The sequence below is a fragment of the Heptranchias perlo genome, chromosome 4, assembly GCF_035084215.1.
Source record: "Heptranchias perlo isolate sHepPer1 chromosome 4, sHepPer1.hap1, whole genome shotgun sequence".
In the NCBI taxonomy this organism is placed as follows: Eukaryota; Metazoa; Chordata; class Chondrichthyes; order Hexanchiformes; family Hexanchidae; genus Heptranchias; species Heptranchias perlo.
In genome coordinates this window covers 119,741,316-119,757,071 of record NC_090328.1, presented here as the reverse complement: position 1 = coordinate 119,757,071, position 15,756 = coordinate 119,741,316, and the positions used below count along the sequence as shown (strand labels likewise).

Genomic DNA, 15,756 nt, shown 5'->3' with positions numbered 1-15,756 from the left:
AAATGGTTCCCGAAATAACGGAGGAGCTCAACAGTGCTCTCCATTTTTAATGGCGAATTGAAGGAAGCAAGTTCTCACGTTTGCACATGCGCACTAAAATATGGAGATCGTGAACTTGCTTCTAGTGGTTCGCCGGCAATTTGACAGCTTTGAATTAAAGGGCCATCGCATGCTGAAATGATTGAAAAATCCTAAACTTGCTCATCTGCCCAGCTGGAAAGTAACTAATTACGCCACCAAACAGGTATGCTTAAAAATACCGGGTCTAAACTAAGTTTTAGCAGTGCAGTTAGTCTTAATGCCTGACAAACAACAAAAAATGTTATTTTAAAAATGTGGAGTCTCATATTACTCCTTATTTTAATAGTTTTTGGTCATTAAAAAAAAATAATTTTTAAAATGTTTCCCTTCTGCCTCTTTAATTTAATTCAATTATTTCTTTGGCTTTTTACAAAAAAAATTATTTTTTTTTATTTGCAATGACATCCAGAATGCTAAATTTAAATGAACGAAGTCTGTTTGCTTGCTTGAGCAAATGCAGCCTGAATCTGAGCGCGTGACTTCTCACAGACGTTTCCAGCCGCGCGGCAACTCACGCTGCGCAGAAGCTGGGTTGATTGCGCACAATTTCTTTTAAAGTTCAAAATCAAGCAATTCGACGCCACAGAGCCCGCAGTAAGTATTTTTCGTTAATTTAGTTCGCAGGAGCTGCGGTGAGCTTTGCTACGGCGTTCTGCGCGATTTCAGGCCCAATACGAGTACTAAAACTTTAACTAGCTCTCCCGTTTAATAGCATTGCACAGATAACATGATAGAAATTACGTTCTATCCTCACGCATTCAATAAACAAGCAATATCCTTACCTTACTCAGGGTTTTAAGAGCATGGTCTGCAGCCTTACGAACAGACTCCTGTTAAATCAAATAAGATTGCTCAGTTCAAGAGTAAAGGTGTCCACATCCTTAGCAATTAAATTTTTTGCTCCAAATTTTCAGCTTGTTCAGAACCTAAACATCAGTGTGTTATGTGTCCAGTTTTAGCCAGTGTTACTTATAGGTACTGGAGCTCATACTCTGCATAAAACAAATTGCGCTAGATGCTTAAAGAATCTTCAGAACTTTTAGAAACAGGAAAACGCCAAACTCCCCCATAACCTTGTTCTTTTCCCCAGAAATGTATCCAATTTCCTACAGAATTCAACCTTCTTTGGTAACTTATTTCACTCTATTAACCCTTTGATGAAAATATTCCATTTTCATACATTCGGAATCCTAAGTTCCTAATTTCTACTTGTATCCCATGGTATTTGAATCCTTTGGTGATAAGAGGTTGCAGGACTGGGACGTGCTGTCGAAGTAAGCTTGGTGAATTGCTGCAGAGCATCCTGTAGATAGTACACACCGTAGTCAAAGTGTGCTGGTGGTGGAAGGGATAGATCTCGAGACCAATGGTGGGGTACCAATGAAGTGAACTGCTTTGTCCTGGATTGTGGAGCTTCTCAAATGTTGTTGCAGTTGCACACAACCAGGTGAAGGGCAAGTATTCCATCAAACTCCTAACATGAGCCTTGTAGATGACAGAGAGACTTTGAGGGATGATGAGGTAAGCCACTCGTCGCAGTATACACAGCCTCTGTCCTGCTCCTGTAGCCAGCCACATTGTTGATTATAGCCTCCTTGGTCTCAGTGCACCCAGCCGCTTCTTAATGTCACATGGTGTGAACTGAATTGGCTGGACACTGGCATCTATAATGGTGGAGACCTCAGGAGGAAGCCAAGTGGCACTATTGATAGAAGGCACTTGCAAATACTTAAGCTTATTGTCTCTTACATTCATGTGATGTGCTCTATCAGAGTTGAGGACGGATATGTGTACAGAACCTCCTCTACTTCCTGTTAGCTGGCTGATTGTCCACCGCCATTCTCAACTGGATGCGATAGGGCTACATAGTTGCGCTTTGACATGGTTGTGTGGGACTGCTTAGTTTTATCTATAGCCTGCTGCTTTTGGCATTTAGCGATAGTCCTGTGTTGTAGTTTCGCTAGGTTGGTGCCTCATTCTAATGCGAGCCTGGTTCTTGGTACACCTGACTATACTCTCCGCTGAACCAGGGTTGATCTCCTGGCTTAATGGTGATGGACGATTGAGGGACCTGCTGGGCCATGAGGTTACAGATTGTGGTGGCATACAATTCTGCTGCTGCTAGTCACTCTCAGCGCCTTGTGGATGCCCAGTTTTGGGCTGCTAGATCTGTCTTACTTAGCACAGTGGTAGGCTCTTCATCTTGGCAATAATCACCGATTTAGAATTTATCAAAGGCCATCTGAAATTTCAAGCATATAATAACCACATTACCCTTTTCCATTATGCTGATATTGGAAAGCTCCAGCAGGTTGTTTACATATGTGGCCGTGCCTTCAACCATCTAGGCCTCATGTTCTGGAATTCCCTCCATAAACCCCTCCGTCTCTCCACCTCCCTCTCCTCCTTGAAGACCCTCCATAAAACCCACTTCTTTGACCAAGTTTTTGAGCACCCTTCCTATTACCTGCTTCTTCGGCTCGGCGTTCATTTTTTGATTACACCTCTGTGAAGTTCTTCAGAATGTTTTCCTACATTAAAGGCACTAAATATAAATGCAAGTTGTTGCTGTTGAGTGGAGAAGGACGAGTTGGAAAAATAATTCAGTAATGGATTGTTGGACATTTAGCAAAGGGGGAAAAGGGTAATTTATCACTAAGCACATGGCACTTGGAATATCTTTCGCATAATTGTGCAAATTCAATACCAAGTGTTCAGTTAAAAAAAAACATAAAATCCACCCCTATGGAGAACTTTTAAATGATTTTTCAAGAACATAAAGTGGAACCTCTTCACTGTACTACAGAAGGAACTGCAATATTTCCCCACCCCCAATTTTCTCCCCTATAGGCGTTGATTCATGCTGGCGTATGGTTCCTGGGGATGGCCACCCTCCATAACCTCACCCAAGGGGTCATTGGCATTTGTGAGCCTACACATTAAATGTTGGCAGGTTATTTATCAGTGGAGTGGCATCACAACCCAAAACAATCCTGCCTTCATTCAGCAGATGGGACACACAAACGCCAATATGCAAGAGTTACACAGCAACGCTATCTGAAAGTTATTTTCCATGCCAAAACCCAACTTGGAAGAATAACTGAAGTTAACTGCTGTACCTTTATATCATCACGCACTCTGAAGAGAGTTTCCCATATTTCTGTAAGTCGGTCAATGATTTCATCCACTTGTCTTCCCCGCAGTAGATCATTGATTGCTAAACAGCTGTAAGCAATAGTTATGTGAATGAATACAGTTGAAGAAATCTACAATCCACTTTAAGAGATTTTCTTTAGAACATAGAAGGCACTTTTATACAAAAGAGGATGTAATACTCAGTAGGCAAAAATTATAACAGACCTACAACCTAAATTTCCAGAAGTTCAAGGACAAGGTCAGTGAAACACTATTCAAGTATTGAGAGGAGACAGGAACAAACACAAATAGCAGCTGTTCTAACATCTTTATTGTACAGATGCTACACAGGTTTCTGTTCTCAACCAAGATTGAAAAACGCTTAAAGTGAAAAACTAATAGCATGTATCTTAAACTAGGAATGCAGAGGACAACTGTAACACAGATCCAGGTGTAATCAAGATTTGTGCTACTGTGACTCAGTACCACAGGGCCATACCACACTTCTGAAACCATAGTAAGTACCTGGATTCACGAACCCGCCAAAGATTGCTGGTTAAATTGTTTATCAGATCTTGTAGAATCTCCTTTAAGTATGTATCTATCTGTTAGAAGAAACATATAATTAACTCTTTCTAAAATTGTCTAAAGTGGGTGAGCTTAAAAATAGATTTACAGTAGATATAGTTTATAGCACATCCTAAGTTAAAGGAGAAGCTGGTACATGGATCAATTATGTGGGAACTATGCATTTAAAAAAAAGTTACATGCTATACATATAGATGTTGTATTCACTGAAGATGTTAATTAGAATAACAGCAGCTCCTCCATCACTAAATTTTACCTCCTGTTACATATTAAGAAAATAATAAAAATGATAACATATGCAAAAGAAGGTATCAACAGAAGGAGTATCGAGGAAGGTTGTTTGGGAGAGGAAGGAATTGCACATTAGTAATGAACATTTCTTTAGAGCAGGTAAAACAGAATTAATCCTGCACAGGTGGTGCATTGTTTACATAGAGTAGGATGAATCTTCAGAGCGTCATCCCTTAAAGGGACATCATCCCGATGAATTTTCCTCATAAAAGCACTAATTATTGGTGTTAATACCCAGCTGCGTTGGAGATTGACTGAAATAAAAAGAACTTTTTCCTTCTTTGTGTACTTCAACTTAAGTAACTGCAGCCAGTAATATCACCCAGTCTGATAAACTAATGGGCTTGAAGATGATAAGACCCCGAACAATGTTTTCCAAATTGCTGTAAAGAAACAACCAAATGCATCTGGGATCTGAATGAAACCCCACACTTACAGCATTTTTGTCTGTAACAAGGGCATTCCAAATACTGGTCATTGCCTGCCGGATTCCAGAATTCGGATCGAACTGATATCGATAAAGACGTGGGATAAGTTGAGATAAATAAGGAGCCAACTGCTCTTCAGCTTTCGTTGCTATGATGTTAAAGCCAAAAGCAGCACCCTGTAGGGACAAGCGGCAGTTATTTAATAACAGCATCACCATTACATACTCTTGCCGCTATCACAAAAGAATCCATACCGTCAGACCGCCGACTTAAGCTTACTCTTTTTGTTGAACTTCCTTAATTGTTGTTTACGCATAGTGTGCACAGTTCTTGAAATGTCATTTACCTTTCGAGAATTCCACATGGCATGGTGATTGGCCAGGTTCATGAACTTGTAAACAAGGTCAGGTTGATTAAGATCACTGGCAAGGCTGCAAAGTTCTTTGTAAGTCGACAGTCCCTGTCTGATGGAGGTTTAAAACAAGTCAATTGGTAGCGTGAAGTGACATACCTACAAACACATGCATTCACTAGGTTTAACAAAAGGTCGAACAGAAACATTATTCAACACCAAATGGAATTGGTGTGGGTGGTGGTGGGAGTGGGAGAGAAATACAGTAAAAACACCATCATTATCTTTGAGATTAAAAAAGAACTGCAGATACTGGAAATCTGGATCAAAAACAGAAAATGCTGCATAAAGTCCTATTTCCCCAGCACTCCCTCTTTAACCTATATTGGCTCCGTGCCCCTCAACAAGCAGAATTTAAAATCCCTGTATTCAAATCACTCCATGGTCTTGCTTCACACGATCTTTGCAACTTCTTCCAGCCTTATATCCCTTCCTTCATTGCTTACAAGGCTGTAGGCCTTAGCTGGCTCCTTTCTTTTGCTACCTATTTTTCTCTTTCCTATTCTGTGCTGCACTTTTAAGAGTTGCTTTATTCCTCTTGAGAGCCTGGCTGAGATTAACTGCGTACATCATCCAGTGCTTTCCACTTCTTTTAAAAAAAAATTCACAGGCTATTAAACCCATAAAATGCTTCTTTGTACTAATAATCCGTACTTTTGAGTCATGATCTTCGTTTTAGTCAGTCTTCAGGCACTCACTTGCCTTCCTTTGTAAGTATCCAAAATATTAACCTTTTCGCTTTTCAAATTCTGATGGTCCTACTATGCATGCACATCATTTTTTGTTTGTATTGTAGTTACTATCTTATTTTCCTTATTCACCACCCCTTCTTTTTAGTTAATGCATCTTGTTTTTCCTGTGTGGGGAAATTCTGCCAGAAATATTCCAGCTAAAATTATATGGAAATCATGGGGACAAACCTGCTTATCTTTCCAAACTGGGGAGAGTTGAGCTAGATTTTTGAAACTAGGACAATTTGATTAAGCATATCAGAACTGTAGCCAGGAAATTTGAAGTACAAGTCATTTGGGAAAGAAATCCTAAAACTGATAAGCGATGAGTGTGATTATAAGTATTGCAGGACAGTTATTTAATGGCTCTGGAAATAATTAAGATTTATATTTTATGAACAATGACCAAGAAAAAGTATTCCAAATCTGAATTCCATATTCAAATGTGCTTCACAAGAATTATTTTGTTGTTCTAATGCAACATGAACAGTAATGCAGAATTTCAGAAATGATCGTTCCATTCATTGCTTCATAAATACCAGAATGTTAGTAAATCATAATTTTAGGTCTTTCTTACCCATCAGGTGTTTTGCCCATTGAGGTTCCTTGAAACAGTTCAGTGTCTTCAGACAGATTCTGTTTAACCCTACCAGAGGAATTATAGCTTTTCAGTAAATGAACAAAGTCAATACTGTTGATCAATTATCACAATATATTCAAAATGGTTTATATATTCCAAAATAATTATTTGTAAAAAATCTAAATCCAGAAATCAAGTGTTCTAAATCAGCACCAATTATTAAAGTGAAACACATTTTGAAACAAGACGTCCAATTCATTAAATGTTCAGTGGTTTGGAATATATCAATACAGCTACACCACACTTTCATTCAGAACTCGTACATCCTCAGCTAATTGGCAATTTATTATTCACTAATAAAGACTCAAATCTTTGCGCACAGCAACATGCTCTCCTTTCTAGGTGGAATTTTGAAAGAAAAAATAGCATCAGAAAAGTCAAAATGTTATCACTTTGGCAAAATTAATTATTACTGTTTATTCAGTAATTTAAACATTTAAATCAGAAAAAAGCTGCAGATCCTGATGGCTATGAAAAAGCAAGTTTTTTTTGTTTAAATCTTTAGCATCAAGCGTAGTTATATCACTTTTTAAAATTCCTGCCAATTGAAGGATGCACTCTTACCGTTTCCCCGTCATAAGTGTTTCCACAAGTATTGACACCAGCTCCTGTTGATCCTGCTCACTGCCTAGTTCATATACCAATCCAAGACCTTTAGAAGCCACATCTTGGCTAAGCTCTACAATGTTAAGCAAATAAATAAATCAGCACAAAGCATCAACCTGTTCAACGTATTGTGTTTTCTTAAATAGGAACAGGAGTAGGCCATTTAGCCCCTCGAGCCTGTTCTGCCATTCAATGAGATCATGGCTGATCTGTGACCTAACTCTATATACCTGCTGTAGCCCCATATCCCTAAATAGCTTTGCTTAACAAAAATCTATCAATCTCAGATTTAAAATTAACAATTGAGCTAGCATCAACTGCCGTTTGCAGAAGAGATTCCAAAATTCTACCACCCTTTGCGTCTAGAAGTGTTTCCTAACTTCACTCCTGAAAGTCCTAGCTCTAATTTTTAAGCTATGTCCCCTCGTCCTAGACTCCCCAACCAGTGGAAATAATTTCTCTCTATTTACCCGATCAGTTCCCCTTAATATCTTGAAAATTTTGATCAAATCACCCCTTAATCTCCTAAATTCCAGGGAATACAACCCTAGTTTGTGTAATTTCTCCTCGTAACTTAACCCTTGGAGTCCAGATATCATTCTAGTAAATTTAGCTGCACTCTCTCCAACCCCAATATATCCTTCCTAAGGTGCGGTGCCCAGAACTGAACATTGTACTCCAAGTGTGGTGTAACCAGGGCTTTCTATAGCTGTAGCAAAACTGCTACCCCATGTATTTTATTCCTCTAGATATAAAGGCCAGCATTCCAGTAGCCTTTTTGATTATTTTCTGTACCTGTCCATGACATTTTAATGATCTATGTACCATGGAACCCTAAGTCTCTTAGGATTTCCACTGTTTCAAGCTTTTCACCATTTAGAAAATACTCTGATCTATCCTTTTTAAGTCCAAAGTGGATGACCTCACTTGCCGACATTGAAGTCCATGTCATAGTTTTACCCATTCACTTAATCTATTAATATCTCTTTGTAATTTTATGCTTCCATCTACACTGCTTACAATGCTGCCTATACTTGTGTCATCGGCAAATTTAGATTTGTGGCTCTCTATCCAGTCATCTAAGTCGTTAATAAATACAGTGAATAGTTGAGGCCCCAACACAGATCCCTGGTAACTAAAATACATATGCTGTCCCATAATCATATTGGCAGTTCCACAGCATTTTATTATTTTTATCCCTTACCAGAACGTAGTGTACTCAGTGTTGCAATTATTTGTGTAGAAAATTGACTATAAAAATTTAAACAAATATTCTATTCATTACTTTGAAAATTTCAGCTCAACAACTCCACAAAATAAATGTGTTTCTATTTCCTGTATTATTAAATTTGAGAACTTCACTGCACATTTATGATTTGCAGGTGCAGGTAGTGATATAAATTGGACCGTTACAATAAAAATATACATGCTGCTGGTGGGAAAGTTAGAGTAACAAACACTTGAAGACTGATTGCCTTAAATATAACTCTCATGTTAAGCCATTATATGCCACAGTGAAAAGTAGCTTAACTCTTATAATTGTTGCTTTCGCCCTTGCTTAAATTGAGCATTCTTTGACCAGCAATGAAAGAAAATGCAGTACAGGTAAGATTAAACGTAAAGCAAACTTACCATCATTCTCGGATAAAACTGAAATGAATGCACCCTGAATTTCCTTTAAATGGGACTGCAAAGAAAATATTATTACACATGTACAACCCATCAGATTGTTCTATGTTTTGGAGAAATCCATTATCTAAACTGCAGTACTGTTATGAACTAAATTTCTACACAAAATAACTACTTTGAAATTCCTTACTATTTTAAAAATGATATATTAACTTTTCAGTTCTCTTATCTGGAAATATGATTTCTACTTAGTAAGATTAATTAAAAGCCTTGTAATGAGTATACTCTGTATTTACTTTTTAAAAAAATATTCTAAAGTACATTTTGACCCATTTCCAATATCTCCATCCTAATTCAGAGTAATGTCTGCACCCCACTCCCAATTTTAAAAGTTTCATTACATTCTATCCAAAAATTTCACAAAGTTAATCAGTACAGTATCTCCAGAAGTATTCAGTAATTATGACCACTTTGTAAAATTATCATTGCAAAATAAATGAATGCCCTTACCTTGATCTCCTTGTGTTGACTCAGTTTTTTCACCAGCGACAAAAGCCAGATGCAGGAAGCCTGGCGGACATGGGGATTAGGACTAATAATATATTTCTTCAGGATTGTATCCAGAACCCATGGAACAACATCATTTACATTTACCTCTGAGGATTAAAAAAGACATTGAGACTTGCAGGTGAGGCGTATCCAAACTATATGAATACATTCTCCTATTCAGGAGAGTAAAGACAATATTCATCAGAAAACTGGTTTGCAAGATTTTAACTTGCATGACTGCAAGGTTACTGTTATATACAGAGGCATGGAGAGAATTCACTTTTATGGATATTCAAAAATTGAGTGCTGAATCAGATCACAGTTGCAATTATATTATTTCAGGAACACGGTCAACTGAGGAAGTAGATTTCTGCTCCCAAAAGAGATCTCAATGTAAAATATAAGTGTCAAACTGCTGTTACGAACACATAGCCAAATGTTGCCAATGGTTGCAATAATCAATAACAAGCTCCCTTTCGCATTACAAGTTATTACCAAATGAAATACTATCTCTCATGCTGCATCACATTTCTCACTGCCATTTTCCAAGTACCATACGAGTTTTGCACCATCACAAATACGCTTCTTGCACAACCACTGATCTACTCAAAACAGCCTAAATATGCAGCAGTATTAGTACTAAAACCAACCAGTTATTGGTGCAATGAATATCCAAGCGCACTTTCTTGCTTTAGAATTTAGCCTGTCCATCTAGCGATATTAGAAATCTTGTAGAAGTCTTGTGGTGGTGTGATATCATAGTGATTCTAACATTGCTTACAGGTCTACGCTAAACGTGGCACCACTAAATGATTTAATTGTTGGAAAAAAAAATTCAACTTCCTTTCAGCCACCTTGATAATTCAATGCCTTTCCCCCTCCAATCCTCCACATTGGGCATTTTACCTACAACTACCTGACCTCCACTCCTTCAGAGGCCTGCTTCTATGCTCTGTGCCCTCATAAGCCCACCCAGAACTGACTTCCGCCTTCCCTCCAAGAGAGGCTTCCAGTTCCCACTACTGTCCCCAGTTCCATGACCTCTCTTGCCACCCTCCTAGCTACAAGGTCCTGCTGCCCAAGTTGGGGCACAACAGGATGCTACTTTTGTGCACTAAGACTACCACCTTTGTACCTCCGACTCAGAAACCAGCAATGCTTTTGGCCCCGCAAACACAAACAGATCAGCATCACTGAACTTCCTACCCCTTTCTTCCTTCGGCCCTGGCAGGGCCCACATTTGCTTCCTCTCTACACCAGCTTCAGGTCCTACTATGCTCTATTCCAACCCCAGCTTTGGGCAATAGGACACCTCCCTGCCCAGGATACAATAACTCTTGAAGATGTTTGAACCATATGTCATATGAAAGGTACTGTGAAGCAACATGCTAAAGAATAACACACATAAGTATATACAGTATGTCAGTTTTGCATAGAATAAGCAGTTTGTTATCCATGTTGATTGGTTGAACCGGGAAGAGAGATCAACATCGATCTCATGCCAAACCAAATAGCTGAGTTTCCCCTCTTCCAACAGGCTCACCCCTTACAATTTCTCCATTTATCCTCCTCCCTCGTTTACATTATAGGAAAAGTAATTGTTTTTGAAAGATATACTTGAAATTGGAAGCAGAATAAAATGTTTCTGTATTACTGTGTGTTTTGAATATCACTTCAACACTGAGTAATGAAGAAGAGCAAAGTGATTTACCTTTTGCTCATCAAATCGCTTCACAACTTGAAATAAAATTACATCTATTGCATTTATGAGAATTGTGCCAGTATGTAGCATTTGTAAAGTTTTCTGCAAGCATTTGAAATTAACTATGAAATGTCAACCATTTATGCCTCTCCAAATTGTGGTGCTCGAAGGTATTAATACAGTAGATTACACTTATCACTGTTTTCTGACAAATATTTCATGCAAATGCACACCTGAGCTTAAGGTTATAATATGAATCAGATGCAGTTGTTTGTATTACTCCTAGGCAATGTGATCAAAATTTCCAGTCACTTCAAATTTCGCAAAGCATTTCATTTCAAATTCTTAGAAAATTATTTTGGAGTGAACCATCCATTATCACCTCTAACGTTCTTATCGTTCCCTTTGGGCTGTTAAAAGGCAAAATTTCAGGAATTCGCCGTAAAGAGATTATATTTTGAGCCCGATTGTGTTAATAGCTAAAACATGCATGCAGTTTGCAACTTACCAACAGGAGGGGTATATTCCTCCTCAGCAACCATCCACAGATCACGAGCTGCCAATGAACTCGTTCCTATAGCAGCACTGGTGATTGCTTCTCCAACTGTGAACTGCAGCTCTATTTGTTTTGCCTGGAAAAAATTAATTTAAATCTATTAATTGTATAAATTTAGATCCATTCCTCCAAGGCCTCATCCCTCCCTATCTCTGTAACCTCCTCCAGCCCTACACCCCTCTGAGATCTCTGCGTTCCTCCAATTTTGGCCCCTAACGCATCCCCGATTTTAATTGCTTCGTCATTGGCGGCCGTGCCGTCAGCTGCCTAGGCCCTAAGCTCTGGAATTCCCTCCCTAAACCTCTCTGCCTCTCTCTCCTCCTTTAAGGCACTCCTTAAAACTTACCTCTTTGTCCTAGCTTTTGGTCACTTGTCCTAATATCTACTTATGTGGCTTGGTGTCAAATTTTGTTTGATAATCGCTCCTGTGAAGCACCTTGGGACGTTTTAGTATGTTAAAGGTGCTATAAAAATGCAAGAAGTTGTTGTTGTTTCGATTTCCATGGATAATTGGAAACCCATGGGATTAGAGGCTGCCAGCATTATTTTTCTTTAGAGCTCGGCAACAACAATCTTCTCTTTTGGGCAAAATCAGCTGATGCTGCAACATCAGCTGATGTAACCCCACAGCTTCCCCACACATCCTCTGGACCAGCCACAAACCTGGGAGAAACGATCAAGAACAAACGTCAACCAAAGCCTCTCCGGCTATAGAGGGTAAGTACTGAAGGCAAGTTTCAGCTCATCTCCAGTGATCCTTTTGACAGCTCTGAAATGCCAATTTCAGCAGAGCTATGAAACCAATAGAGAAACTTACATATATATAGTGCCTTTCACAACCTCAGGAAGTCCCAGAGCGCTTTCAACTAATGAAGTACTTTTGAAGTGTAGTCACTGTTGGAATGTAGGAAATGTGGCAGCCAATTTGCGCACAGCAGAGTCCCACAAACAGCAATGTGATAATGACCAGGTAATCTGTTTTAGTGTTGTTGGTTGAGGGATAATTATTGCCCAGGAGGGCAGGAAGAACTCCCCTGCTCTGCATCGAAATATTGCCATGGGATCTTTTGCGTCCATCTGAAAGGGCAGATGGGGCCTTGGTTTGATATCTCATCTGACAGTGCAGTGCTCCCTCAGTACTGCGCTGGGGTATCAGCCTAGATTTTGTGCTGAAGTCTCTGATGGGACTTGAACCCACGACCATCTGACTCAAGAGGGGAGTGCGCTACCCAGTGAACCACGGCTAACATAATACAGACAGTGCCTGTTTAAACATGCAGCCGGCAAGCAGCTGTATGTTGATTCAGAGAGAGGCATCGCTATGTGGGATGGTGAACTGGCTGCTGGAGCAATTATTTCCTCTTATTACTGGCTTGCTAACCCACACTTGGTGTGAAATGTGCCAAGAGGAACATGGTCACAATAGCCCAATGTCTAGCTTAAAATTAAACCAAGTACAAGAATAAGTACACTAGTTCTCCCATAATGGATAACATAGTTTTTCTTTATTGATTCTTTGAACAGTGGCGGCCAGCTAAGCTCTATTCTGCTACTTTTAGAAATGGAGTTGTGATCTCATTAAGCTTCCAAGCTGGTACTATAGAGTGAAAATTAAATTGGAGTTGTGAAGGAAGAATCAGAAAGAACTTAACTTCCCTCACTGGCCAGATGTGCTTTTGACTTAGTGTATCTATTTTAAACACAGCAGCTGCTCTAACAGGAAGTAGCTACATTTTGATCAAGTTACATCAAAACTACAGCACAAACTGACCATTCGGCCCAATTGGTCTATGCCTGTGTTTATGCTCCACAAGAGCCTCCTCCCTCCCTACTTCACCCTTCAGCATACCTTTCTATTCCTTTCTCCCTCATGTGTTTATCTAGCTTAAATGCATCTATGCTATTTGCCTCAACTACTCCATGTGGTAACACGTTCCACAATCTTACCACTCTTTGGGTAAAGAAGTTTCTCCTGAATTCCCTATTGGATTTATTAGGGACTACTTTATATTTATGACCTCTAGTTTTGGATTCCCCATAAGTGAAAACATCATCTCTACGTCTACCCTATCAAACCCTTTCATTATCTTAAAGACTTCGATCAGGTCACCCCTCAGCCTTCTCTTTTCTAGCAAAAAGCACCCCAGCCTTTCCTGATAAGTATATCCTCTCAGTTCTGGTATCATCCTTGTGAATCTTTTTTGCACCTTCTCCGATGCTTCTATATCCTTTCTATAGTATGGAGACCAGAACTGTCCACAATACTCCAAGTGTGGTCCAACCAAAGTTCTATACAAGTTCTCTTATACAAGTATACTTCTCTGCTTTTCAATTCTATCCCTCTAGAAATAAACTCCAGTGCTTGATTTGCCATTTTTATGGCCTTATTAACCTGCATCACTACTTTGTGATTTGTGTATCTGTACTTCTAAGTCCCTTTGCTCCTCCATCCCATCCAGACTCATTATTCAAGCAGTATATGGCCTCCTTATTCTTAACACCAAAATGCACCACCTCTCACTTGTCTATATTGAAATTCATTTGCCAATTACACACCCATTCTGCAAGTTTATTAATGTCCTCTTGCATTTTGACGCATTCCTCCTTTGTATTAGCTACACCCTCAAGTTTGGCGATGTCTGCAAATTTTGAAATTGTACTTCTGATTCCCAAATCTTTAATGTAAATTGTGAACAACAGTGGTCCCAGCACAGAGCACTGATCCCTGTGGAACACCACTCACCACTTCCCTCCTTTTGCCAGTCTGAGTAGCTACCCTCAACCCCTACTCTCAATAGCCAACTTGCTATCTATTCTGCTACATGTCCCCTGACTCCGCATGCTCTGACCATGGTCATGAGACTACAATGCGGTACCTTATCAAAGGCCTTTTGAAAATCCAAATATATTACATCTACTCTTTCTGTTACTACTTCAAGGAATTCAATAAGGTTGGTCAGGCATGACTTTCCCTTCTGAAATCCGTGCTTGACTACTCTATTATTTTAATTTTCTAGATTTTTTCTATTACATCTTTGAATTTCATTATCTTTTTCACTACCAACATTAAGCTAATTAATTGTTCTATTGTTCACTGGACTTGTTCTATCTCCCTTTTTAAATATAGGAACAACATTAGCAGTCTGGCACCATTCCCTTTCTAATGAATTTTTATCTATCTATCTATCTATCTATCTATCTATATATATATATAGTGCCTCTGCTATTTCCTCCCTAACTTCTTTTAATATTCACAAATGCAATTCATCTGGATCAGGGGGTTTTATCCTCTCTAAGTTTGATTAGTATATCAATTATCTCTCCCCTTTCTATCTTAAATGTCTTTATATCTTTTTTGATCTCTTCTTCTCATGTCATGCCCACCATGTTAGTCTCCCTGGTAAATACTAAGGCAAAGTAGCTATTCAATATTTCTGCCATTTCGCTGTCATTACTTGTGAGTTTATCTTGTGCATTCCTTAATGGCCCTGTCCCTATCCTGAGCAACAAAGTTTAAATCAATCATAATATCTTAACATATCTACATTGAAAATATTTTACTTCTATCTTCAAAGTGACAGTATACAGGATGCACTGCAGCAACTTGCATCGGATTCTTCGACAGCACCTCCCAATCCTAGGTCAAGGGCAGCAGGTACATGGGAACACCATCACCTTCAAGTTCCCCTCGAAATCACACACAATCTTGACTTGGACATATATCGCCATTCCTTCATTGTTGCTGGGTCAAAACCCAGCATTGCGGAAGGACCAAACAGCACTGAGGGAGCACCTTCACCACACGGACTGCAGCAGTTCAAGAAGGCGGCTCATCACCACCTACTCAAGGGCAACAAATGCTGGCCTTGCCAGCGACATCCATATCCAGAGAATGAATAAAGACTAAAAAAAAATCACAATCATATTGTATGGTACAGTTCTGAGCTTGAATATTGATTTTCAATGTATGTCAAGTACAATGTTTACCTCAACTGAGTCCATCAATCCTTGCAGGAGTTTCTTTTGATAAGGAAAGTCACCATCTCCAACAGGCAAATAACCCAGTGTCTGCACTGCTCGCTCCTTCATCTACAGAAACAAAACAGAACTACATTCCATAATTACATAGTGGTTTTTATTTAATAACTAGATTTGATTAGTGCAAGGATTAACAGTTGTGGATGATATTTTCCACTTCCCATCTATTGACCGTGAGGTACATCTACACCTGAGTAGAAGATGGTTCTGAAGATTAAAAAAAATCCCAGATACTGTTCAGTATAAAAAATATTTTCTTCTACCAACTACAGAATTTCAACAGTTCATTTTTCTACTTTAAAAGGGAAAAATGAATGGTTTCAATGAATAATTAATAGCTTTAATAGGAAACCAGGAAAAGCTGTATTAT

The 15,756-nt window shown here is 39.0% G+C and overlaps 1 protein-coding gene across 1 annotated transcript in view; it reads right to left on the bottom strand.

Annotated features, from left to right (window-relative positions):
• ecpas (Ecm29 proteasome adaptor and scaffold) overlaps positions 1–15,756 on the bottom strand; it is a 100,764-nt gene that overhangs the window by 29,549 nt on the left and 55,459 nt on the right. Inside the window, exons 23-33 of the mRNA XM_067983574.1 lie at positions 15,336–15,437; positions 11,301–11,424; positions 9,052–9,197; positions 8,545–8,599; positions 6,871–6,985; positions 6,244–6,312; positions 4,870–4,987; positions 4,532–4,699; positions 3,742–3,821; positions 3,201–3,306; positions 864–911 (exon numbers count right to left, since the gene is read on the bottom strand). Of these exons, the coding sequence (XP_067839675.1) occupies positions 864–911; positions 3,201–3,306; positions 3,742–3,821; positions 4,532–4,699; positions 4,870–4,987; positions 6,244–6,312; positions 6,871–6,985; positions 8,545–8,599; positions 9,052–9,197; positions 11,301–11,424; positions 15,336–15,437 (1,131 nt within the window). The remainder of the gene's footprint in view (positions 1–863; positions 912–3,200; positions 3,307–3,741; positions 3,822–4,531; positions 4,700–4,869; positions 4,988–6,243; positions 6,313–6,870; positions 6,986–8,544; positions 8,600–9,051; positions 9,198–11,300; positions 11,425–15,335; positions 15,438–15,756) is intronic.